The sequence below is a fragment of the Motacilla alba genome, chromosome 2, assembly GCF_015832195.1.
Source record: "Motacilla alba alba isolate MOTALB_02 chromosome 2, Motacilla_alba_V1.0_pri, whole genome shotgun sequence".
Classification (NCBI taxonomy): Eukaryota; Metazoa; Chordata; class Aves; order Passeriformes; family Motacillidae; genus Motacilla; species Motacilla alba.
In genome coordinates this window covers 120,676,668-120,703,034 of record NC_052017.1, presented here as the reverse complement: position 1 = coordinate 120,703,034, position 26,367 = coordinate 120,676,668, and the positions used below count along the sequence as shown (strand labels likewise).

Here is a 26,367-nt window from a genome sequence, read left to right as displayed (position 1 = left end):
ACTTTAGGCACGTGAGTTAACAGCCACTGCATCTTAGTCAGTGTGGTTCCTCACTCTCTAATATTCCTGTCTGCACACAGACATGTGATAGCAGCAGCCATGTGCTGAACTCTTGAAACACCATAAATGAATTGATGCTGTGCATGAGGTAGGTAATATCCTGCAGTTTCTCTTGCACATATGTTTTCCTCTGCTCAGTGTCCCACTGACATTGCAGGTGAAAGCACAGGTGTAAACAGGAGGAACCATTGGGAGTGTGAGGACAATTTGTTTCTTTGCAAGTCGCACTCCATTTTTGAAGCACAGTGTTAAACAACGACCCTTCTCTTTCTAGAGTTATTATTTTTAACAGGAAGTAATCTTCTATCTTCTGATGTGCTTTCAATATAATCTAATCTTCAGGAAGCTACACTTGCTAAGATTAAAATGAGTTTGCTCTCCTTTAACAAAATGTTAATCTGAAAGGGATAATGTGAGTCTTAAATCCCAAAGTGTTAAATCCAAATTATACTGTACTTGGAAAGCTAATTACACAAAAGCATACAAAAAGAAAATATCAGAGTATTATTACAATATCTCTCTATATATAATATGTGCAAAATTCAATACACAAAGTTCTTGTTACTCATCTGTGGGTTTTCTTTAAAATAATGTTAACCTTAACTTATTTAAACCAGTATAAGTAGTTTGATGTTACTCCTGGGAAACAAAGATTGTCGATACAAGAACCTCCATAGCTTGGAGGACAAGCTGAACATGGAACTCCAACTTTATAAGGTGCTTCTCCAATCCAATTCCCCCTGAAAATAAAAAATGAACAAGAATGTTTAATAATTTCAGAGTGGAAGAAAAATCATCAACCATACTTGTTTTAAGTGATTAAAATTACTATCTCCACTGATATCCCATAAACTCTCTGTTAGTAAAAACACGACAGTTTATTGCTGTAGTTTACTTATAAACATTGATCTAGCAATTCCCAAGAAAGAGCAGGAAAATGACCATGTGAATCCAGCCCAGCAATATCCATTCCACATCATTTATTCTCAGTGAAGTCCCAGCCTTCTTGCTTTTGCTACAACCAAGTGATTTTTGATTCTCTGATCCCATGACAGAGTATTTTTTACTGGGGATCTATATTTACAAAAAATAGCAAAATAAGCAATGGTGCAATTTTTCCTTGAGCATGTTTTTCTCTGTCAGTTATTTTGTGCTTTGAAGATGGAAAGACAAATTGAGCAAAACTTTACTCTTAGGTTGCACCAGCCTAGGTTCACATTGTGAAGCTCTGAGGCTGAATTCATTATTAGAGAAAAAAAGAAGATAAAAAACTATTAAAAGGAACAGGACTGGGGCTTTTCCAGAGGTCTCACAGATGCAAATGAGAGGAGAATTTGGGTGTTTGGTGAACAGAGGTGTGCAATGGACCATAGGAATAAAGGGGTACAAAGTCTGGAAAGTGATCATATGAAAAGAGGTAACTCTGAAACATCTAGGAACATCTGAAAAACACATCCAGACTTTTAGGGGTTTATGTAAACCACAGACTTTTAAAGAATCATGTAACACTCATGATGTAGGCAGAAAGTTAAAATTAGATTTTTATTTAAATGTTATGTCTCATAGAGCAGAGAACTTTCCTTTAGTTTGCATGTGACGTGGAATAGCAGTGAGTAATGCAATTATTTTTGAAACATTTTGTCATTCCCCACCTCCCAGCCAGGCACCCTGGATCAAAAGCCTTGGTCTGGATTGTGCCCTGGAAGAAAGTAGAAATCTCAAATAATTTGCTCATTCCTACTTCTCTTCCAAATGAGCATGGCAGACTAAGTGCTCAGGGAATATATTTAGTCTGATAACAGATATGGAAATTCAGAGTTTGCTGAAAACTGCTTTCTGCTTCATTTTCTATGCAACACATGGCAGATCTGTGTGAGACTGCTAGATAATCTGAGGCCTTTCTAAACTGCAATTATCCTCCTTAACTTCAGGGGGTTTGCACTCATTTCAGAAGCATAAATATTTTTCCATGTTACAGCATGTCACCAGTGAAAATTATTGGAGTTCTAAATCCTAAATCTTTGCCAAATTCCAATCTTAATAACTCAGATGGGGCTGCGATATTCACTCCCTTCCTCTTTAGACAAGTTTCTCATGTGCTGGTTACTCAGAAGGACATAGACTTTACTGAATGGCAAAGAGACTTCTGTGCGTGGGCCCAAGGACTCTAAGCCAAATGTCCTTAACTCAATTAAATCTAGAAATACAAACTTAATCCAGCGAAGACTACTCAATATAATTTTTGTGGCCCTGAAAGAAGCAGAAGTGAAAGTCATGATTCCAATTCCTGGGACTGAAAGGTCTGCTCAATATCTCACATAGAGAAAGAGTTTGCAACTTCCAGCTTTGGTTAGCTGTTCAAGAAGCTGTGGGACTTTCAGATTCAGAAAATATAAAATGTCATTAATTCATCCCTAGTTGATGCACAAACACTAAATTAGTTTCCAAAAATGCCTAATGTATAAATCCATTTTATTCCTATATATGAAAATGAGATAAATGTTCCAGAAAGTTTATAATTTTAATTTTTTTTTTCAAATTAGGATACATAAAATATTTATCTTAGAATCTTTGACTTAATCTTGTCCACGTTGTGGAGCTCTAAGTCAGATAGAGTCTTTGCTGCATAATCTTTGCTCCCTCACATTCATTTCTTACAATCCTTTTCCAGTAAATATTAAAGACAAAAGGACTTAGAAATCTTCTTGATTTCCAAAAGTGGTTTTTACCCCAAGTAAATTTTGTTACAAAATCCTATCTCTTTTTCAGTTGCAAAACCTTAAAAATTATTTTTACTCATTATTTTTACTCAGCTAGAGTAATGACATATTCTTGCATATTCTTTACCACAAATGGACCTGTGCCACCAAGAGTTTATGGAAAACATGCTCAGTTATTATATTCAGGTTCCTACACAGAACTGTGTCTTTGCCCAATACACAGTCAGAGCAAGTAGCCACTTACACTGTCTGTGCAGCTTTTGCAACAGTGGCACAAACCAGACCGCAAATTGAAGTTCTTCCAGAGCCACACTTTACTGACTCATTCTACACCCAAAGGCAAGCTTGGGATGATGTCTAGGAAATGCTGGCAGAAAATTAATTTCTGCATTTCAATCTAACACAGACCTCTGCAAGTTATGGGATATACGGCCACCTATGAGTGTCTGTTAGCTGTATTTTAAAAGACCCTAATATGGAAGGCAAGATGAGATAGATTTGCACACATGGAGCTTAGGCTGATGAACTTTATATGAAAGCTATGGTATGGATTATGTAGCATGGTCATAAGCGAAGGTATCCTGTGGGCAACAACATGCATCAAAGAATGCATTACAAAATGGTTTGGGTTGGAAGGAACCTTAAGGACAAAGTAATTCCAACTCCATTGCCACAGGCAGGGAACCTCTCACTAGACCAGGCTGCTCAGAACCCTGTCCTGTCTGGTCTTGAATACCTCCAGGGATGGAGAGTCCACAACCTCTCTGGGTAAACTGTTCCAGTGCCTCACCACCCCCACAGCAAAGGATTTCTTCCTAATGTCTAATCCAAACCTACCCACCTTAAGCTAAGGCCATTCCCTCTTGTCCTATCACTACATGCCCTTGTGAAAAGTCCCTCTTCAGCTTTCTTGTAAGACCCCTTTAGGTACCAGTAGGTTGCTACAAGGTCTCTCTGGAGCCTTCTTCTTTCCAGGCCGAACAGCCCCAACTCTCCCAGTCTGCCTTCATAAATGAGGTATTCTAGCCCTGATCAACTTTGTGGCTCTCCTCTGGACCTGCTCTAACAGGTCCATGTCTTTCTTGTGCTAAGGACCCCAGAACTGGATGAAGCTCTCCAGACGGAGAGCAAAGTAGAGGAAGAGAATCATGTGCTGGGCAAATCTCTCTTCATGCAGCCCAGTCTATGGTTGGATTTCTGGGCTGTAGGCATGCCCTGATAAGTCATATTGATAATATGATATTGATATTTATAAGTCATATTGAGCTTTTCATCTACAAACACCCAGAAGTCCTTCTCCTCAGAGCTGTTATCAATACGTTCTCTACCCAGCCTGTACCTGTGCTTGGATTAACCCAATCCAGGTGTATTTAACCTTACTGAATTTCATAAGGTTTGCACAGGCCCACCTGTCAGTAAATCAAGAGCCTGACCTACAGTAAGATTGCTTACCTGAGGAAGTCTAGTCCACCATGCCTATCTATAAAAGAGTGAAGAAATAAGGAATTCAAAGTAAAGTGAAGTCAGCACAAAGAAGGAAGAAAATAATAATAATAAACAATAATAATAACAACAATAACAGCAAACCACTTTTTTTGTTTTGTTCCACACCCAACAAGATGATTCCTTTTCCTCCTCATACACTGAAGTCATACATTTCTGTATGTTCAGATGGAAAGCTTGAACAAAGGAGCAGCCCACAGAAAAAGCACAAAGAGAGGTCATGCTGCCGAAAAAGGAGTAAGCAGTCCTATGAGAGGACCAAAACATGCACAAACAATAAAAATAAACAAAAATAAAAGAGACCAACTCACTTTGGGGCATAGTTGCATACCAAGTAAACAGCTCGCCGCCAAACCGATCCCCAGACGTTCATATTGTGGCATGTGTGGATTGCGCAGCCTATACGATTGGAAGTGGCCCAAACCATCTGAATAAATATTTATTATTGGTGAAGTCCAAATTGAAAAGGAATATACATATATACATATTTATAGATCTACACATACATTTATTTGAGAGAGGGGGGTATAAATACATCATAGGAGAGTTTAGCTTTGGACATGAGATTTTGAATAGAGTAAATTTATATAACCTGTGTGTAATGGGTGCACATGGGTCCATAACATCGCATCGGGCACCTAGGGTTACAGTCTTGAGGATAAGGGAAAGCATAATCCTTCACCTCATCATACCATGGCTTTACCAGCTGGAGAATAGATCGATATCTGGAAAAAAAGAAAGAAAAACATGTCATTTTAGATTTCTCTTCACATCACCAGGGTCACAGTATTAAGTAAGAATATTCTTGAGCCAAACAAACACCGGCAGATATAGATATATTCTAAAGATACGGACATGGAATACTGGATGACAGGTGCATCCATCCAAGATCTATCTCCTAAAGCTTGTTCAAAGGCTGAAAAAATAATTGCCTTGTAGGGTAACCTCTTACCTTCCAGTTCTTACAGACAGGTTCTGGCCCAAAAATCTCAAAAGATAGGAAGGACCATGGTCCCAAATGCATGTAGCAGCCCAAGCCTCAGCAGATTTGGCAAGAGTTTCATCCCAAACCTGACAAAATAAAGTATCCTTAGCAGTAGAACAGAAAAAAAGCATATAATGATCATAGTGGAAGAATACAAGGAGCAAGTACCTTAACTCACAAATATACTATCATGATACATCAGATCTGGAACTAAGAGAACTGTGGAGCAGCATTTGCCCTATTGCTGGACAGAATTCCTGCCCATATCATTAGAGGAAGCCAAGTATTCTGATCTCCCCCTTTTTTTTCTGGAAAAGCCCTTCACCAAACAGCCATTCTCCTACCATTTTCCCTTCTGTGTTGATGAGATCCATGTGTGGAGAGGAGTGAAATGTTGGCTGGGACTCAGATAGAAAGTGAAGGAGAGGAACACACGGGAGAACAATTCAGCATAGGTATTACATAACCCACAAAACCCCAACACATTTGAAACAGGACCTCAGGAGTATCTGTAGCCAGAGCCAATGTGTGTGGCAGCTGTTCATATTTGAAGTCACAAGGTCAAGAAAGGGATTCCCCAAAGGCAAAGACTATGGATAGTTTCCAGGTACAGTATGGATTTCACTACTTTATTCTGCACAGGAACTGGCATTGCTCACTGCCTGATATAAAAAAAAAGATACCAGGTCTGTAAGAACAGACAATTTGACTTCTTAAGTTCTCCAGTGTTTGGAACATGACAAATGAACTTAAACACTGTCTCCTTTATATGCTTTGCCTGCTCAATTACATGCTTGATTTGTAACTCTGCTGTTTTCTCCACAGCAAAACAGGTTTGTCTCAGAAATAACAGAGATATTGGCAACAGAACCTACAGAACCACTGCAACTCCTGATAAAGAATAGCTCACTGTTACATTACAAGTGCACACAAATCCTAGTATATCTTAGTGTTTAAGGGATACCCAAGTAGGCTGTAGATTCTGGAATTACATGAATATTTGGAATACCCTTCTTGGAGTGTTTAGGTGCAGAATTGTTGTCGTGAATTGCTAGTAGAAAGGCAGAACAGAATGTGGTAAAATTTTTTATGTAGATCATCAGTGCTTTTCAAACACAAACACCAACTCATATATCTTGAGTGGTTATGAAATAAAGAGTATGCTCTCTGAGGCATAAAATAAGAGGAAAAGTCAGAAATTAACTTATCAAAGGATAAAGTGGCCCACATCACAACTATTTTCTGTACTATGAGCTAATAATAATTTCTATCACTGAATTCAGTTTTGATTTCACAAACCTGAAGAGTGAAAAGACTGATCATTGACTAGGACAATAATTCATGCCCTGACTCTAGTATTTTGTGAAATTTATCTAAGTGAGAAGGCCACAATTTAATAAATGTTATGAAATTGCTAGGCCATTGAACCAAGCTTTTGCAAATATGGAGTGGATAAAGTACCTCCTCAATTAAAGATGAAGAAGCACAATAGAGACCAGGAAAACTCCTTAACAGAAATAATTTTCCATTCAAGTGGAACCACCTTAGGGATGGTAAAGTGGGTGGTGCTTAAAGAAGAGAAGGTTTATTTTATGCCTGTTCAGAAAATTTTCCAGGACAAAGTCAAAGAAAATTGCTAGCACAATGTCAAAAGACAGAAGTCTTAAGAAGAAGCATGCTACAAAGGAATAGTCTTCAAGCCAGGGAACAGTTAGACCTGAAAAATTATGGGAGTGTCTTGGAGGAGTTGGAGATAAAAAATCCAAAACCCAGGATATGCTCTAGGCCCAAGGCGAAGAAAACTGTGCATAGACGTTTCTTCTGCTTTGTATCTCTGCCATTAAGTTTACTAGCTGCATGTGGCCAGTGTATAAAAACCCCTTTATAATGCCTGTGGTACAGCAGTGCTCCCAAAAAGAGGGCTAAAAAAGTAGGTACAAACATAAAAGAGTGCCTGGGGAGTGTGCCTGAGAGGCTGGGGCCACAGCCAGCGTTTGGAGCCTGCCCAGGCCCAGGGGAGCAGAGGAGCTCACGGATCCAGCACGTGGGTCCAAACACAGCTGCCTGGTGTGCATCCATAAGGGGCTGCTCTGCCAGGACTGTGACACCCCATAAACACCCTCTTTGCTGGGATTAATCACGCTCCTGGCACAAGTGCTCCTGCCAGGAGGCTGAACATGAGGTTTGCGTGCTTGCTCCCAAGTGACCTGTCTGCACTCCCGCAGTAATCTAAACGTGCACTGTATTCGCACAAAGAGCGCCAACATCCTGACTTCCACCCAGCACATTTTTGTGTACTGAACTGCCTCGCAAAATAGCACGTTAGGTGTTTGAAAAAAATGTGAAGAATGGAGTAGGTTTTCACTATTAACACTCTCTAAGAAAGGCACAGTCCCTGCCTTGGATGGCAAGGGCATTTCTAGTTCACTTTTTCTTCTCCTCAGCTTCATTTCTGGTTATCAGGAATCATCTGCAGCACTGGATTGGTAAAGTTTTGAGGTGTTGTTTCTAACTCAGTTAAAATGTTGCGAGTTTGTCATGTGTAGTGCACTCTGCTTTCCATTATCTATTCACTCTTGATCCCTCTCTGGACAGATAAAATTTCTGGCAAACATAAAAAAATAGAAACAAGGACAAGGAAAATAACTACTGAGTAAGGGATAAGGGGGAGGGGTGCATATGCAGAATCTTTACATTTCCTCCATTCCTTCATTAGCAGGCTGGTGAAAAGCCTCTACAGAGTTCCCCTACTGCTATGTAAATCACTTGTGTTTCATGGGAGAAGTTGATTGCCTCACCTTCCTTATTTACTTCATTTTTTATCAGATGAAAAGGTGGTCTCAGTCCTTCTAGAGAATAGCTGTAGATGATCACCAGAAGAAGAGAATACATAAGGGAGACCTTATAGAGTCTTTCAGCACCTGAAGTGAACCTACAAAATAGCTGGAGAAAGACCTTTTGCACTGGGATCAAGTGATAGGAGAAGAGAGAATTGGCTTAAAGCTGAAGGAGGCTAGGTTTAGATTGGATATTAGGAAGAAATTCTTTGGTGCGAGGCTGATGAGGCAATGAAACAGGTTGCCCAAAGAAGTTAGGGATGCCCCATCCCTGGAAGTGTTAAAGGCTGGATGAAGCTGTGAGCAAACTGGTCTAGTTCCTTCCCATGGTAGGAGGCTTTGAACTGGATGATCTTTAAGATTCTGTCCAACCCAAACCATTCTGTGCTTCTATATAAAGGCAAACAATTAATATAGGCTGAAAGTGAAAAATATTATCTCATAATGACCCAAAATATTGTAAGAGACTGTGACATTAGTTAACCCTTTCAAAGAAAGTCTGATCCTGAGTCCACAGTTGTACTAACTTTTATCAGAGTTCAGACCCCTGTTTTGGACATGTAAGAGAACAAAGCAAAGACATTTGGATTTTAAAGCCATGTGGCTTCATTATGTGTACATAGATAAATAGCATACCAAGAAATGCAAATACATCCTAAAAAGAAACTGAAGTAACTTGAAAGTGAGAGGGACAGTTTCTGTGTAAAGAGAAATTGAAAAGCTCAAGCTAGTTAGCAAAGAATTTAAAAGAAACAGAGTATGAACAAAATTACAAGCTGAAATATGGGCAATGCAGTGTTCCTATTAAACACATCCAATAAAGATGCCTGACATGAACACAAAATTGTAAAAGAGAAAAAGAAAAAAGATTTCCATACTCAGTGGGTTAAGATCTAAGAAGGTGACTCATCCTGAAATGCTGATCATGCAAACTCCCAGTGCTAAAATATGATCATCCACTCTCTGGGGACAGCTAATCTTCACTTGCTAGGTTGCAAGTAGTTGAGGAAGAAGACACCTTCTATACAGTATAAAGATGCCCCCCAAACTCCAGATCACTGATTTGGTCCAACATGGAAACCTTCCCACTTCTCAACTGGGTCTAACTGAGCCACAATAGAGTTAAAGCCTGTCACCACACTTCCACTGACAACTTGAAATGAACATCCTTTGGCCAATTTATTTTCCTTTCTTGAGCCAAAGATTATTTTCCTAGAAAGCTCTCTTACTGTGCTCTCTGTACTGCTCCCTGCAAAACAACTCTTCCAAACTACATTTCACTTCAAAATTGTCAAGAGGTCTGAACACAAGGAACAGGACAGTGTTTCTACATGGGGAGTTTTAACATCTGAGACCACCTCATGAGGCAGCTCTGGGGTGTTCTCTGCACTCACACAGCATGTGCTTGCTGAGAGTTAGGAGTAAAATCTTAGCACTAATAAAATCAGCAGGAATTTTGCCAGTGAGCCAGAATTTCATCCTAGATTTTGCTTGTTTCCCTTTGTAAACAAATAGTAAAATATTTAATCCCCACAATGTGTAATAAGCAATAGAGTGTAAAACAAAATCTATTTCATGTTTAATGAAATTTCTTGAAATGCAAAAAGTGGGCTTCCTTCACCAAGGAAAGCCTTTTAGTATCGTGGGTCACAGTTCCCTCATATATTTCCTTTTTATAGCTGTTCCTATAGCTATCTCTCAGTTGTTCTTAGATAATTTCCATTTAAAAAGGATGTAGTTGTCCTTTTGTGCTTGGTTGGAACTGGAGGTCCTAGTCACAACTATGTTCTTACATATTAAAACAATGGTGAAGCTGAATAAACATTCTGATGATGAAAAAGAAAAGAAACAACTACAATATTACAATGATCTGTTAATGATATTTGTTGAAAAATAATTGGCTGTTCCCTTCCTACTTTGATACCTATGTTTTAATTTGAAGAATTGCGTACATAACAACTTTTAACTATCACTTGAACTTAGAAACATGGTTCTGGTCATTTTCATTGCAGGCAGAGTTGTAGTCCTCAATCATTTAAATGGAGCAACTTTTTCTTGACATTCTTCTCAACAAACGTCTTAGGAGACAAACCTAATCATTCAAATGACAATGACCTCTCCTCATCTCCGCAAGTACTCTGAAATTATTATTAATGGCAACAGATAGCAAGAATTTGTGATCTAAATTCAAAAGGAACAGAATACAAAGCCATACAGTATGTTCCCATTCTGTGTGGATATCTGTGGGTAAACTGGAGGTTTACAGAAACACTTAAATTTACAGCCCTCATTGTCACAAAGAAAATACAAAAAAAAATCTGGTAAGTAGGCATGCTCCTTCCCTGACAGCAGACAGATTGTGAGATAGAAGATGTGGGCTAATTGTGGAGTCCATAAAGATATGTTTTTACCTGGTAACGTAAGGACTGTGCTAATGATCATTGTAAAACACTCAAGCAATCCAAACCTGTGTTTAATTCTTCTTTTGCCATCATGATCTTTAATCTTTCCCAGTGCATTTCTATTGCCAGTAACTGGGAAGCCTTCCTAACTTGCAAAAGAGCACAAGAGAACTTCAGCAGAGCATTGCTCTGGATATTAAACACCAGCAGCAACCCTCAGTGCCTCATTGTTTGTGTTTGGTCTGTTTGTTGTGGTTTTTTTTAAGTAACATATCAACTAAGATAATACTACACATATTTCCCAAAGGTAAAACAAGTACTTTAAGCAAAACATACATACCCTGGTCACTCACTATCTTCCTAGGAATTCCCTGAGTCAGGGCTGCTGCCCATAGTGCCAGAACAGCTGTAGTGTGACCAGACCCTCAGCTGGCTGCCACCAACTGAACAGCTGTAGTGACAAACACTGGGTATAGATGTGAACACAAATCCAGAGCAAACAGGTGAAGTTCACTATTTTAACTCCCTTCTGCAACAGCTTCTTTACACAAGTGCAGTTACATGAAGAGATGGCAAATGAAATACTGGGATATGCAATTTGAAGAGAGTTGCATGACAACACTGCTAGATTTTAAAGCAAATAAAAAGTGGCAATTTTTTTCCCAGTCTTGGCATCCTGTTTTTCATATGTTTACTGTGGATTCATATTAGTGATATTCAGATTGTTATTTGACACAAACAGATCTACAGCAATCCTTAGGCATCTCAGAAAGATGGCCAGTATGACCTTCTTTTAGCAATGATCAGTTACAAAATTAGCCTTTCCACCTCAAACATATTATTTTACTCTCCAGTAGCTCCCTGCTTCTCTTTGTTTGCCTAGTTGAAGATCAAAAGCTCTTACTTCCAGAATGGCAGCAAGCGAGAAAGAAGAAAACCTTGACTCAAGCAATTTCTTCCTGTGATCAAAACACCGTGAAGCCAAGGGATGAAATCCAACATGTCCAGTCCATCTGTGCAGCTGCATTCCACAGCTGCTCGTGCAAGTCCCAGAGTGGATTAGCAGATGGAGGCTGCTACCCTCCAACACACAGGTCCTGTCCTCATGGGTCACTCAGCCTTGCACCGCTTGCACCACTTGCGCGTGCGGCGGCTGTCTCAAATCCCACAGCAGCACGCAGGGCACACAGGAGTCCTTTGCTCCCCCTTCTCTTTCATATAGTCAGACATGTAGCATTTTCAAGTTTAGAAACTTTCTGTAGGACCTCCCACCACGTCCACTACCCTAAATCTGGCAAAAAGCTTAATAAAACAACCCAATAGCCCTTCTGCCTGCATGCTTTTACAGCAGAATGACTGACAGAGCCTCGTCTTTTTGCTCCCACTTTTTTCAACACATACTGTGTGATGAAAACATATGAGCTCATTGGAACTTACAGAGAGATGTGGCAAATTTTATATATTTATTTAGGCTCTGAGATCATTTGGACTTTAAGACTCTCTCTCTATAAGAATATGTTTTTGTTTTTTTTTTATCTCAACTGCCACCTGTTAGAATTTTTGTATGTATATTGTAATTGGTCCCTACCACACATGCAGGTACTTTCCCACATGCATTAGGTAATAATTAGAAAGTTTACACAGAAAATTTCCACTCTACCCTCTAGAGAAAAACATCTTGATGGGAATCACAGCTCTGTATGTCATTCTTCTGCAAATAAACGGAGGGTTAATACATCAAGCTGCTTGTCCAACAATCCACTGCAACTCAAAGTAAAACTGTGAAATGTTTTATAGTAAATTTACTCTCATATATACAAACCTCCAAACATCTGAGTCACACTTCTGAAGAGCTCAGTATTAGAAGGTCTGGCTTAATCCAGGCATCACCAGATGTATTCCCAAGAAACCTCATTTTCAGAAATACTTTTCTTATGAAAATTCAAGTCTGTGTTTTACATAGAAGTTTATATTCCTGGGTGTCTATGTGGTGCAAACACAAAGTGCTATCATTTGAAGCTTCACCGCTGTTAGTAGTCAATTTTTTTTCTTTTATAGGTTGTCTGAACTTCCTTTCATGTTTGGCATCAGGCTTTCAGAAAATAAGAAATAAAGAAAATTGGTATCCTGTCAGATTTAATAACAATGAGCTTCTCTGATATGCTATTATTTGTTTAGCTTTTGGAAAAGTTAAATATCACAGCTATATATCTTAAAATATTCAGTGCTTTTCTAACCTACTGCAAGGCATATTTTAATTGGCAACAGCTTATCTTAGAAGTGGTAAAAAAAATGACCAAACTCTAGCTCCATGTCACCCTGACAATTGGTCAGAAGTCTGAAAAGGAATATGTCTGACCACTTTCATTTTAAATATGATCAGAAAAAACTGTATTTTCTTATAAACACAAAATGTGAATGAAAATATATTTATTTTGTGGTGTTTAATTTCTCTTGCATACAGAAAAAATATAAATTCTGCTTTTCTTTGTTATTAACTACTGAAGCTTTCCATCAAAGGGAAAAATGTTCTTAATTTCTTTAAAAGTTTTCAAAGAAAATACTTACTATTTTCTAAATAGCTCTAGCTGAAAGATATGACAGCATGACTTAAAAGAAAACATATAGAAGCTTCCTCTTTCTGCAGAATAAAGAATAAGAACAATAGTTCTTCATTCTCAGAAAAATAAAGCTAAATTTAAGATTCTTTCTCTTGATACAGATTAAAAGATATCACTGACAGATACATAGATGTGCAAAACCAGTTAAATCTCAGTTTTGTTTAGATAGACCTCAAACCCCATCCCAGGGCACCTGCAGATGCCTTCATACATGGAGGAGCCTGAGCTGAAGGTTCTGTGCACAAAAAGCAAACAAGGGGCCATCCTGGGGCTTCCATCATTTGCTGCCTCTAGGATACACATTTTCCCAGACCTATGATAGAGTATTTATCTTCTTAGGTAGAGAAAGAGGACAAAAACGTTGAGAGGTTTAAGGTTACTATCATCTCCATTCATGTATGAAACCAAGTATTGTGTACTTTGGATCAAGATTCTTGTGAAAAATGCCCTGTCTCTGTTTTTAGCCAAGAAGTTCAAGAGGTGCTACATTTAATAATAAAGGAATGTCTAATTCTGAGGCCTCTGGGCAGGCTGCTTTTGTATCTGAGACTTTACTAAGTTGTTTTTGTTTGTTTAAACTCCTAGAAGGCTTTCTACTAATACTAAATTTAAATAATGTAAATATTCTTTTCAAAAACACTATCAAGATGGATGTTTTAAAATTGCTATGCATAAAACTTTGGAACAGAGCTCTAGTACTAAAGCATGTTTAACACAGTCATTCTTTTCCACAAAATTTATCAACAGCATTTTTGGGGAAGTTCTTTAGAGTTTTCAAGGAGTACTTTCAAGGAAGGGTCTTTTCCATTCACCTCTTGAACAGGTCTTCTATCATTCACACTGAACATAACAGATGGCTTTTGTACTTCTTATCAGTAACATCCACTTGGATTTGACCCTAGATGAACACCAGTTACTGAGACTGAACAGGCTTTCCTAGCTTTCTGTCAATGAAACTGCAGGAAAAAATGGGCAACACCCTACATGTCAGCGATAGCCAAGTAGCTCAGTGCTGCATTGTTGACGCTGGTGCACTAGGAAATATGTAAGTGGCTAAACTCACCCGTGAGGCAAAAGAGAGCTAGGTAAGTCTATTATGCCAAAATCAGCAGAAAGTAAGCTCCATTTACTCCTGCTTTCTGTCTGTCAGTTGCCATGTTGTGCCTCCCCTGCAGAAAAAGGCCAAGTTGCTGTTGCTGTGAAACAAGTGCTTCCTTTCCAGGCTGTGATGCAGACAGACGCCATTAACTGTAACCATGTGAACCACATCAGTTCCCTCCATATTATTTTAATTTTCTGAGAGGATTACTATTCCAGAATTCATTTGCCCATGATCTTCAGACATTCCTGGTTCTGGGTTATGGTACTAGGCAGAAGGGACATACTTAATTAGCTGAACAGAAAATCAAGTGGAGGCAGAAACTGGAACCAGTGAACACATTCCACCACTATACCTCTTCTCATGTGTTCTTACCTCACTTGTGAATTCCCAGCATAGAGCAAGCTAAAAGCCATGGCAGACTGGGACAGGAGGCCCCCACTGGCAAACCTCCAGGTATCTTGAGCTGTCATCTGCCTGAAGACTAAGGTGGACTGCACTTGCATTTATTTTGTGCTCTAGCATGATGAAAAGCATATCAAGAACTTTGCACCCTGAGTCATCATCTGGTTACTTTATTTCAAACTTCACTCTGTATACAGGATTTAAGGGAACAGGGCTACTGAATGGGAAAAGTATGCTGCCAGTAACTTCCTCTGTCAAATCTTCATTGCATTATGGGAGTTAGACATGCACAGTTAAAATGATGGGCCTAATCTTCTTTGACATCTAAGGGTCTTGTTCAGTAATTTACCCAAGGAACTGTAAATGGAGTGCAACTGTAATTTGATCCAATATGCAGAAGTATCCTAATGACATGCACATGCAAATTGAGGAAAGATAATATACATCTTAATGCCAAGAAAACAGTCAGTAAATATGTAAAGGGTATTTTTTTGAAATGAAAAAGGACAGTAATTCTATTGGCAGTTTAAAAATGCATATAAAGATTAATTATCTGAGCTTTAGAGGGAAATATTTAGGTTAGACATTTGGAAATAATTTCTATTCCTAAGGTAAAATATTTGCCAAGAGATGTGACTGAGGCAGCATCACTATATGTGTTCAAGAGTAGACAAGATGAAAACCATATGTAAGTAATGCAGGAGGAAGTCCTGCAACAGGCCACGGATAAAGTACATGAATTAAGAGACTCTATCCAACTCATTAGACATAAATCTTGAAGGAACTAGCACTGCAATCCTTACTCACAGACATGTATGATTTCAGTGGGACCATGTAAATAAGCCAGGGCAAATGACTCAAGAACAAAATGTCCTTAAAGATTTAGAATGGTCTGTAAGGATCCACAATGAAAGCAGTAAAAAAAATAAAAATAGGTAAACAGATTGAGAAGTTTATTTATCAGAAATGCTATTGAATTTGAGAGAAAACCTAACTCACTCTTTCTATGTCCATACAAAAGGCTTTCAGGATTAAGCAGAACTTTGGAAAACCTGAAGTAGGTTTGCTGGGGTTTTTCTGACTTTGTCTTACCTATCACTTACTGCATATTCACAGAATATTTTTAAGATCACCTTGACAGCAGAAGAATTTTATCAAGACTTTCAAACTTAGAAGTGAAATAATAAGGAAGTTATTTGCATTTGTGAGCTCTAACTGGGTTATACCTTGCTTCTCTGACCTGGCTTTGGAAGTTACCTGCAAATTTTCTGGGACAGGAAGTATCCATATACATCACCTTGGCAAAGAGAGTCATTCCTGGGCCACGCAGAGCGTACCTATTTCCAACACAACACACGTGGACTCCTTCACAGGACTACAGGAGCTCCTTTTTGAACACAACTGCTTTTCTTCTACAACAATAGGTTGTTTCCTTTGTTTAGTCTATTATGGTCTTTTATGTGGATTTACTAGAAATTCATATGCTGAAATTCTCCATTCTCCTCCAGTTCCCGTGCCATCAGCTCATAAGAAACACAGAATAACTCCTGGGTAGCTAAACTAACTCATTTCAGGCTAGTCTGGAAATCTTTTACTACTTTGAGTTCTACAAGGTGAGTCAAAGTGACAAAATCCAACCAGGGGCAGACATTCCCCAATATAAATGTGCACTTACTGAACAAAAAAGAATTGAAACTGTGTCTGAACATCTTTGGTACATCAGCAGGCTCGAGTTTATATAGGGCACTTTTTGCACTTAAAATCTTCAGCCAGCATTCCACAAACATGTTTTTGAGTATTCAATCCTGCCCCCTCTATTATACATCAGACATGCTACTGCCAGTCCACTAATAACTATGTTGATCCATACTGGGCTCAGGACTCATCCTTGCAGAGCCAGCAGTGAAACTACTCATGACTTGCCTTTGCTATGGCTCTTCAACAAGTTATTCAGATCACCTTAGAGAACTCTTAAACAAAAGAGATTTTCCCATTTTGCATGGGAATATCATGGAGGATGGTGTTCAGTGCTCATCGAGGCCCACTTATATCAGTTACTGCTTCTGCATGCAAAGCTGTAAAGAGCATGTCTGTACATAAGCACCTGCTCAACCAGCTTTTGCACAAACACAGTGATGTGGGATACAACAAAGACCATACAGACTTTGAAGAAACTGGCCTCAAGTGGGGATGACTGAAGGAAAGGTAAAAATAACTTCTGATCCTCATAGGAACAGATATTTCATTAATGAATGTTTTGGAAGCCTAAAGATAGTACCAATGCATATTAAAAGACTTTTTACGAGACTCAAATTTCAGCAATATCTTGCAAATATTTACTGGCCTACCAAGTAGCTGAAATGTTCCAGAAAGGTAACACAGTTCTCTATAGTACAGAATTAGCATTCAGAAAAATGGATTTTTCGTTCACATGCTTCCGCTGGAACTACAGATGTTCATACTGTTCACACTAGACAGCTGCTGGCAACTCTACACCTCACTTTTTCTGAATCATGAATTTTATGGAATCTTTCTGCTTTCTCCACAGAAAATATGCAAAGACAAGTAGATGATTTTGACCCTTTGTCAGGCCAGAAATATGGTGTCATCTTTCTTTCTGCAGGTATGCCCTCAGCTTTTAAAGCACAAGCAAAGAGTTTCTCAGGATGAGGAAGAAAATGGTCCAAATTTTAAAAAAAGACTCACCAACTCTGCATTACAGGCCTGGAAGCTCTTGTTTTATTATATTTTCCTTCACATATACACTGACTAGATTTGTACCTGTAGAAAAACTTCCAGTTGAAGGCATCGGTACCTCCAGAACCAGAACCAAAAGGAGGACTACTTTAAAATCTAACACATTGGGTGCCAGTGTCCCAACAGAAAGACTTACCAAAGTGTAACTGGCACTAGACACACCAGTTTCTTTCACTGGGGACTGATACAATGCCGCCCACCATGTTTGACTTCCCAGCTGTCTGCTTTTGTGGGGTGCTGCACGCAACCACAGGCTGGGGCAACACTCAGACTCACCTCTTCCAAAGAGAACTAGAACACTTCTCAGCTGTGCTTATCTGAACTTCCCCTGCCTAACCCATGTGCATTTAAAGCTGCTCTTCCAGACCTCTCATCCAAAGTCATACAGTAGATAAACATTCTAGGCAGTAAGGGCAGAGAGAATAACGCCCAAGGAGTGTCAAGTATCTGTAACTGCACTGAACACACAAGAAGCAGAGTGAATCAGGGAGAGGAACAGAATGTGTCAAGTAGAAAAGCCCCAAAAAAGGTTGGGTGTGGAGAACTGGAATCACAAGAACCAAACCATGCAACCAAACCCTAAAGGGGTTTTATTTCCACCAGGGAGATGGAAAAAAAAAGCAAGTGGAACTGCACAGAAGTGAGAATGTGATACAGTAATTAATGAGAAGAACAGCTCCTAAAAGAATTAGGAAAAAACAACAAAACACAATTTAGTATGACAGTGAACACAGAAAAGATGAAAAAATATATTCTTCTAGTGCTTCAAAGTGCCTTCGTTTTTCTCTGTTTCAACACACTTAAAAAGATTTCCACAATCTACTGCATCTGTAAGCAATTCCAGCTCTCTAACATGTGACATTCGTTTTAGTCATTGTTAGGGAAAATGGGATAGGCCATTTTCTTCACTACCCCAGAACTTTTCCATAGTATTCAGGAAAGGAACACACACTCTTTAAGGTTCTTTCAAGTAAAAATGCACGTTGTCTGTTGTAAATGACAATGTGTTTGTTGTCTTATTTATGAAAATAAGTACTGAGAAACATAACATCTTTTTTTATATAACAGCAGCAACCTCATGTCCCTGTAGACACAACAGATGCTGCACTATACACTGAAATTATTCAGAGACCAAAGAATGGACAAAGCAAACTCAGTTACTGATAATGGTGTTTCCAGTATGGCTTACAGCACTGTGTCATCTTCCAGACCTCCCTACCAAAATCCTTCTGTAGTCAGAGAGGTAAGAAGTTTCACAGATGGTGCCATAACCACAATGCAGATGGCAGAGCACACTATGTGTGATGTTGCTCACCGAGCAGTTTTCGCTCTGTAGTTATATGGGACACACACAGAACTTAGACAATATTGAAAGAGAATTGGTGGCAGAAGAGTGGCTGCCACTTGGAGATTCATGCTCAAGTTGCACTCTGGTTCATTACGTACATAGCTAGAGGTGCTGATCTGAATTGTGCAGCATGAAGTCACAAAGTACTTTCAGACTGGAAAACCAAATGTAAAAGAAAGCCTTCAGTCCTTGCACTTGAGACTACTGTTGGGGCTGATGCTGCCAGGAACACATGTACATCCTATGGCTGGTTGCTACTGGCAAAAGCAATAGTAAGAAAGGCAATGAAAAGAACAGCAAAAGAACAGCTGTAAAGAGCATGACTTCAGTCTTGATTTTGTATCTATGCTGCAGCAAAGCTGCAGCAGAATACCCACCAATATAGATAAAATCTTGGCATTTTATGTATAGGAGTTCATTAAAATCCAGGAAGCTTGCTTTCTATTTACGAGGGTTCTTTACTGAACAGGCTAAGAACACTGCACTTACAAAACCCTTGGGAATAGGACAGGGTGCTGGCTTCACTTAAGCAAACTGCAGGAGCACATTTCTAAAACACACAAGCCAAGGAAGGGTATGGTAGGCTGCCATTCCCTCAGACATTACAACAAAGTTTATTTATACAGAATCAAAGGAAACATCAGTGGAGAGCATAGCAATGAAAATGATGACTGAGCTTGACTTCTGACCGCTTTGGCTTTTCTGTCTCTGACCTTTCCACTTAACCAGACTTCAAACTCAGCCTATGGTCTTCATCCTGCAATATTCTGAGAGCGCTCAGCATTCTGAGGTGCTTCTGGGATATGCTGAACAGATTATATGACAAAATCCAGATTTAGGTAACATCTGTGATAGAAACATGTCCAAATTGTTAGTCATTAGCTGCTACAAAGGAGGAGCTGTTACTACTGATATCCTCTTTTTATGTCAAGCTGATGGTGTCCTGTTTCTCAAACCTATTAACTGTCTGCTGTCATATGAGAAACGGTTTCTTTAAGCACTTATTATGGTGCTGACACAACTTGTCTGTACTGTCAAAACATTGTGAATACCTTAATTACAACATAAAAAAAAATTGTTGGACAACCTGTGTTTAATATTAGAGGCCCACATTATGCATGTATGCAAAGCTGGAATATGAAGTAGCAAATACTGCTTTAGTCAGTAGTGCTAAAGCAGTATGAGATCACAGTGAATGTGTAACTTCTACCATACCTGCAGGAACAGATATTTCCTATAAGTATTTTCCAATAAGGAGAAAATGTGCCTGCCACATACTTTTTTTGGAGCACACTGAAATCCTACATACTTGAAAAACCTTAAAAAGCAGCATTGCATTTGATGGAAAGATAAAGGTATTAGGTGTACACAAACAACATGCAGTAAGAAAAACACATGAACAGGAGACAAACAGTGCATCAGATGAATTACTTTGCCAACAGTCTTACCATATTGCTTCCATACATAATATGTGTGAAATAAATTAGAAAGGTTCATTGGGTGTCTTTTTGCCCACATCAGGGCAATGACTTTCAGTGTACTCCACAAACACAATGGGGCTAATGATCAGCACTTTAAACATTTTGATTTGCATGTGATCACATACTACTCTTCAGGCCAACAAGCAGTTAACTCACCACTTCACTTATTTCATTGGGACTACACATGGAAATGAAAATTGAGCAGGGCAAGTAGGAGGTTCAGAGTTCAGTATTCAGCTTTTGCTTGCTGAAGTTAATGCAGCTTGAAAAACGTAAGGACAGAACATTTTAGTAAGCAATAATAGATTAAAAAAAATTATTTAGTTAACTAAACCTTTACAATTTCTTTAAGAAAATCAGATCACTGATTTACAGTTTGTTTTACTCTGAAATAAACAGTTCACTTACCATATATTCCATGTTGGAAGCAGGTGGGAAGACTTTGCCTCTGACTTGATTATGATAATCAAGAATGGCAATCATGTCATTCTGTGAAATGTAGCGCTTCCTCCTGGCTTTGGGAATTTTTGCAGAGTCCAGATGAGCTGCCAAAGCCGTCTTGATGTCAGTGAAATTATTGTCTGACAGGAATAGGTCAGTGGAGTTGGGTAACACTAATGCACTTGTTTCACAGAGAACGGAAAATAAGAGAGAACAACTGATTGCAGCAATTACTGTCATTTTGGGGCCAAAGGAGACAGGCCACAGAGGTACTCTGCTTTAAGTCAGGGCAGCAGAAAGCAAATCTGTAGAAGAGAGGATACCAAAGATGTGATTCTGTAGATCTGTGTAGCAAGACAAAGTGAATAAGCAGGCTGTGACCAGAAAAATCATTCTGTTTGTCAGCTCAATCATAAAAACAAACCAGGCAGAACACGTGCTGCTGAGCAATTTTCAATAACTGTATTAAGTGATTATGGTCTTACTACAACACACCAAATGAAGTCTCATTATGAAGTACATGGTCAGAGCTAGTAGTATTCCTGAAATAGTGACCGTGCTATCACACTCGATCAGTCAATAAACCACACTGTAGATCTTAAATAGGGAGATTGCAAAACTCACATCATGTTTTCCACTGAAAATCCATCCCAGTCTATGCCTACCCCATAGGCATGGAGTGTTTTGACACAATGTGGCAGAGATAAACCAGTAGGCAAAAGAAAACATATACAGCATGAAAGCAGGACATCTTAGAAATAGCATTCAAATCTTAAGTTCACCAAGTGTGATGAGCATTGATAAAACTGCATGCAAAGCAAACTTATGGAACTGAATGGCTTACCTCTGGATAATACCAAGAAAAAAAGAACAGAGTCTATTGTTCTCCCAGTATATATAGCACTCTCCTATGTGATGATATGAACCTTTGTGAAGAAGTGTCTCTTATTACAACCCCCCCAAAGAACAAAACTGTGCTGGTTATGAAGCTTCTGGCCAGAGGAGCTGCTGACAGCCTTTATATCTTACAGCCTGTGCGAGCCAGTCCGGGCAGTGTCCCGGCGGGTCCCGCTCAGCCCAGGCGGGCGGGAGGGGCTGTGCCGAGCCCACGGCAGCCATTGGGTGGCACCCCAGAGGGTGGGTGCTGCGGGGACTCAGTCACACCCCCGGCTGATGCAGCGCAAAGAGGCAGCGTGCAAGACTCTCTACTCGGCATTTCCTACCTTTTTTTTTCCCTCAGTGGCTGGTTTTTTTTCCTCATTTCCCGAGCATCATGCTGGCTCGGGAAGCGCTGTTTCTCGCAGCTCCACGAGCCCCCACGGCGCAGTCTGGAGCGCAGAGTTTGCAAACCTGAGTTTGTTGTCCCGGTCCCAGGAAGCGGACCCCGTGCACCGCCGTGCCCCGACCCGGGCCGGCCCGACCCGGCAGCGCGGTGTCGCCGGGCCCCGCCGGGCAGCGGCAGAGCGGCAGCCCGGGAGAGCGGCCCCGCTCCATGCATCGCCGGCACGGCTGCTGCCCCAGGGCTGGTCCCCCTCCGCTCGCCCCCTCCTCCCTCGCCCTCTGCCCTCCGAGGCACGGGCAGAGCTCCGGGCGGCCGTGGCTGTCCCAAAGCAGTTTACCTGAACGTCTGCCAGTGGGAAACTACGGGAGCGGCAGGACCGAAAGCTGCCGGCAGTGCCAGGGAGACATCTGTTTCCCATTAGCTAGCCTATAGCTGGAATTCTTTAAGCACAGAATGGTCCAGCCACTCACACAGCAGAGCTAAGGGCATAACGCTGAGGCCATGACGAAAGCGAGCAGAGAAGCAGCAGCAGCCAGCAATTGTGTACTGGGGACAGAGTATGGGAGCTACACAATGTCAGGCTGACCCCCCACCAGGGCTGGGCGACCTGGGGCAGCCGGTGAAATGAGGCCCTTAAAAGTGCCATTACACTGGTTTGTGACATCATAAAAGAGCTAGGAGAGAGACACATAACAGATTTGATGTTACACCAAAATTTATGAGTGCTCAAAAGTGTCAGTAGCTCTGTTAGAGAAGCAATATGGGATTTAAGTATTAAGGAAGTGCAGTCCAGTAGTTGGAGCGCAGGGCTGGAAGCCAACACTCACGCTCTCCTTTTGGCTCTGCTGCTCTCTTGCTGTGTGGCCTAACCCAAACCATTTAATCTCTGTGTGCAATCTCTACAACAGTATAATAGTCTTCTACAGACATGTCGTAAGGATCAAATGACTAGTGTTTGATAGTGTACTTTGTGATGAAAGGTGTTAAGTATAAAGTATCATACTTAGTTACATTACTGTATGTATACCCAGCCTCTCCAAAACTGCTGCTTAAGCTGCAGGTATTCCTTTGCATGATTATACAAGAAACTTGAAGACATAATTTGTCCTTGCAAGACTAGATGTTGGATGATTCATTTCATTCAATTTTCTTTCCTCTGAAATGAAGTTCCTATTTGTTCATGTTAATGTCAGGAACTGTCTTCCCATTGTTTGAAAACAATAAGGATTCTCAGCTCCTTTGAATTGCCGCAGGTCCTTTGATTTCATCGGAGCTGCAATAAGTTATCAAAGGGAAGACACCAACTTAACATGTCAGGAAGTTCAGAGGGTAGATTTTACTAGTTAGTCACATTTTAGAGTGCTATAATTGTTTCCTCATACCTCATGGCAGTACTTGGAGGCTGTCATGATACAGGGCACAATACAGAGCAGCAAGGATATACAAGCAGATGTGAAGTAGCCATAGATTTCACATCTGTAAAACTGAACTGTACTTCCCTATGAACAGACCAGTTTATGAGAAAATTCTTTTATTTCTCTTACCGTCTAAGTATTTGTTTCCATGTCAACAAGCAGTCAGTGCAGCTACTGACCTAAATGTAAAAAAAAAAGGTCATGAGCAAAGCTGAAAAGCATTCTTGCAAAAAGTTCTTGTGAATGTGAAAGGCCTTGAGCATGAGAGTATCTCAACCCAAATGTGTTGTACTGCTCAGTTGTCAAGAAGGAGTTGCAAATAGTGAAAATGCGATAGTAACTCTCAGGCTTGAGATAGTAAGATAGCTTGAGTAAGTAATATAGCAAAGACAATCAATCACACACACATGTGCTGTGAAAAATGCATATTTTATGATTGGCTTTTCGCAAATATTAAAATGAATTTATATGTGTTATGTTGGAAAGCTATGCTGTATTAATTTACTTAAGTAGTGTGTTAAATACAGTTTTAGGTTATAACATAATGTTAAAATAGAAACTATGCTATGTAAGATACTTTTTTAAAGAAAGGACTTGCAGTGAGATAGCAGCCACAGGATGCCTAAATCTTTCAGAGAAAGAGGATTTATTGCTCCATTATCAGAAGAAACTAACTTCTTCCCGCCTTGCTCAGCCCTGAAGACACCGTTAGGATCAAGAGGAAGAAGTTGACACTGACCAGACAAAATCCTTTGCTTGAATGGAATTTATGCATCATGTATGAAGTGTATGAATATGCAACAGGCTATTGTTTTTAAGGGTTAATCCTCTGTTAATGTGTATCCTTTTTCAGGCTTATTTTGCCCAGAAAAGGTACTCGGACCGTCCACAGCTCTTTGTTCTTATTGTCTCGTATTGTCCTAATCTCAATTGTTCAAATTTTATTACTCTATATATATTACTATTCTTATAATCACTTTATTACTATTAAACTTTTAAAATCCTAAAAAAAAAGCGATTGGTGTTTTTCACATGTGCGTTCAGTTTTCTTCTGGAAGAGTTAATCACTAGATATGCGATGAAATTTAGCAAGCAAGACCAATGAAGCCACACTGAAGTTTTCATGAAGGTCTCTGCCAAGGAGAGGAATGTCTAAAATGAAGAAGAATGAAGAAAAAACACATCAAAAATGTCTGCAAAGAGAAAAATAAGAAGTGGATGGAACCATGTGCAACATACACAAAAAGAACTATTTCCTGACTCTTCAGCCATCTCCAAAAAGACAAAGCAAGCAATCAGACCTGTGATAAAAGACCATTACAGGCCAGAGACAGAGCATTAGTGAGACTTTGAATGAGTCAAAATATCTGTAAACTGAATTAAGAACAGAATGTGCCAGCCAAGATGGCCACAATATGGTTACTGAGCAGTCTGGAAAAAAATAAAGGGCGATAATTCTTGTACTTAATGTCGGCAAATGTTACTAGTGAGAAAAGTTATATCATCAAGAATGAAAAAGAATGTAGAAGAAACTAAGAAAGAAAAATAACTCAGTTTATCTTCTGAAAGACTCAGTTCTAGGAAATGGACAAGATTTCAAGGTTTCACTAGAAAACATTTACATTTCCACAGAACCAGTATTCATGCATAGGAAAAAAAGGAGAAATGGCAATATAACATATTAGCATAAGATCTAGATTTTGTCTGGGCCATAAGCCTATGAAAAAGGCATGGGTCAAAAAGAACAGGATATAAATTTATTAAATGTAGCATCTTTAGCTTCGCTCATAATAAAAGTGATGACTCACAGTAGTCATGGTTCTTCTGCAGTGTATTCCTTTCATTAAGACTATAAATCCTGAATTTCTGAGTAATGGGTGATTAAGCATTGTTCAACAAAGTGGGATGAACTTCATCATGTTGAGTGACTTTTTTTAGTAAATGTATTACGAATTTATAAAAGCTGAATTTTAATTTAAGAATAGTGTATTTACAGCAAAATAATTTTATGGAGATTGCTGATATTAGGCAGTTAAGCTTGAAATATTTATTACACTTTATTTTACTTCTGAATAACTTGACAATACATGCCTGGGATTTGAGATACTTTTGATATTGTATCTGTAGTGGCAGACAATAATTCATACAGTTGAAATCTAAAATGCGGGGTCTTTTTTCTTGTTCTGCATCTCCAAGCATAGTAAAGTTTATAAAACCTCACATTCATATTTCTCAAATCACATCAGACACACACCCTGGAAGGTTGCTTGAATAACTCTGAACATTATTCATTGTGTTTACTATATCTTTGTTAATTACACTGGAGGTTTAAGCACTCAGATTATATATAGACAGTACTTTTGGTGGCTTCATCTTCAATTGAATCCTATCCAGTATTTCAAACTGTACCAAAGATAAAAAGTTTCAAACAAAGAAGATAGAATAAGCATGATATGGACAATCATATTCTCAGCATTATACTTTTTTTTTTTCCAAACATGGTAAAATATAACTTTCACCAAACACAAACATTAATCTCCTTAGTATACTTTGTAGCAAATGGCACCGGATTGGGCAACAATAACAAAAGTGGCATATGGAAGACTCATGAAACAATTTCACAGAATTGTTAGGGTTGGAAGGGACCTCTGGAGATCATCTAGTCCAACCCCCCTGACAAGGCAGGGTCACCTAGAGAAGGTGACACAGGAACAGTTCAGATGGACTTTGAATGTCTCCAGAGAGGGAGACTCCTTGCCTACTGGGCAGCCTGTTCCAGTGCTCTGCCACCTTGTCCTGTCACTGGGCACCACTGAAAAGAGTCTGACACCATCCTTTTGACCCCCACCTTTGTGATATTTATATGCATTACTGGGGTCCCCTTTCAGTCTTCTTTTCTGGACTAAACAGGCCCAGCTTCCACAGTCTCTTCTCATAAGAAAGATGCTCCCAGTTTGCTCAGGTTTCTCTGTTGTTACTGGAAATATATCAATAGCCTAGAAAAGAATTAG

General features: G+C 39.5%; 1 protein-coding gene across 1 annotated transcript; it reads right to left on the bottom strand.

Annotated features, from left to right (window-relative positions):
• Positions 1-160: 160 nt before the first annotated feature.
• Positions 161-21,820, bottom strand: PI15 (peptidase inhibitor 15). Its single transcript, XM_038128295.1, has 6 exons — positions 21,504-21,820; positions 20,627-20,964; positions 5,236-5,354; positions 4,876-5,008; positions 4,595-4,710; positions 161-800 (listed from the first exon to the last, which is right to left on the bottom strand). Exons 2-6 carry the CDS (start codon positions 20,897-20,899, stop codon positions 665-667), a joined length of 777 nt encoding a protein of 258 aa, XP_037984223.1. The 5' UTR covers positions 20,900-20,964; positions 21,504-21,820; the 3' UTR covers positions 161-664.
• Positions 21,821-26,367: the final 4,547 nt, after the last annotated feature.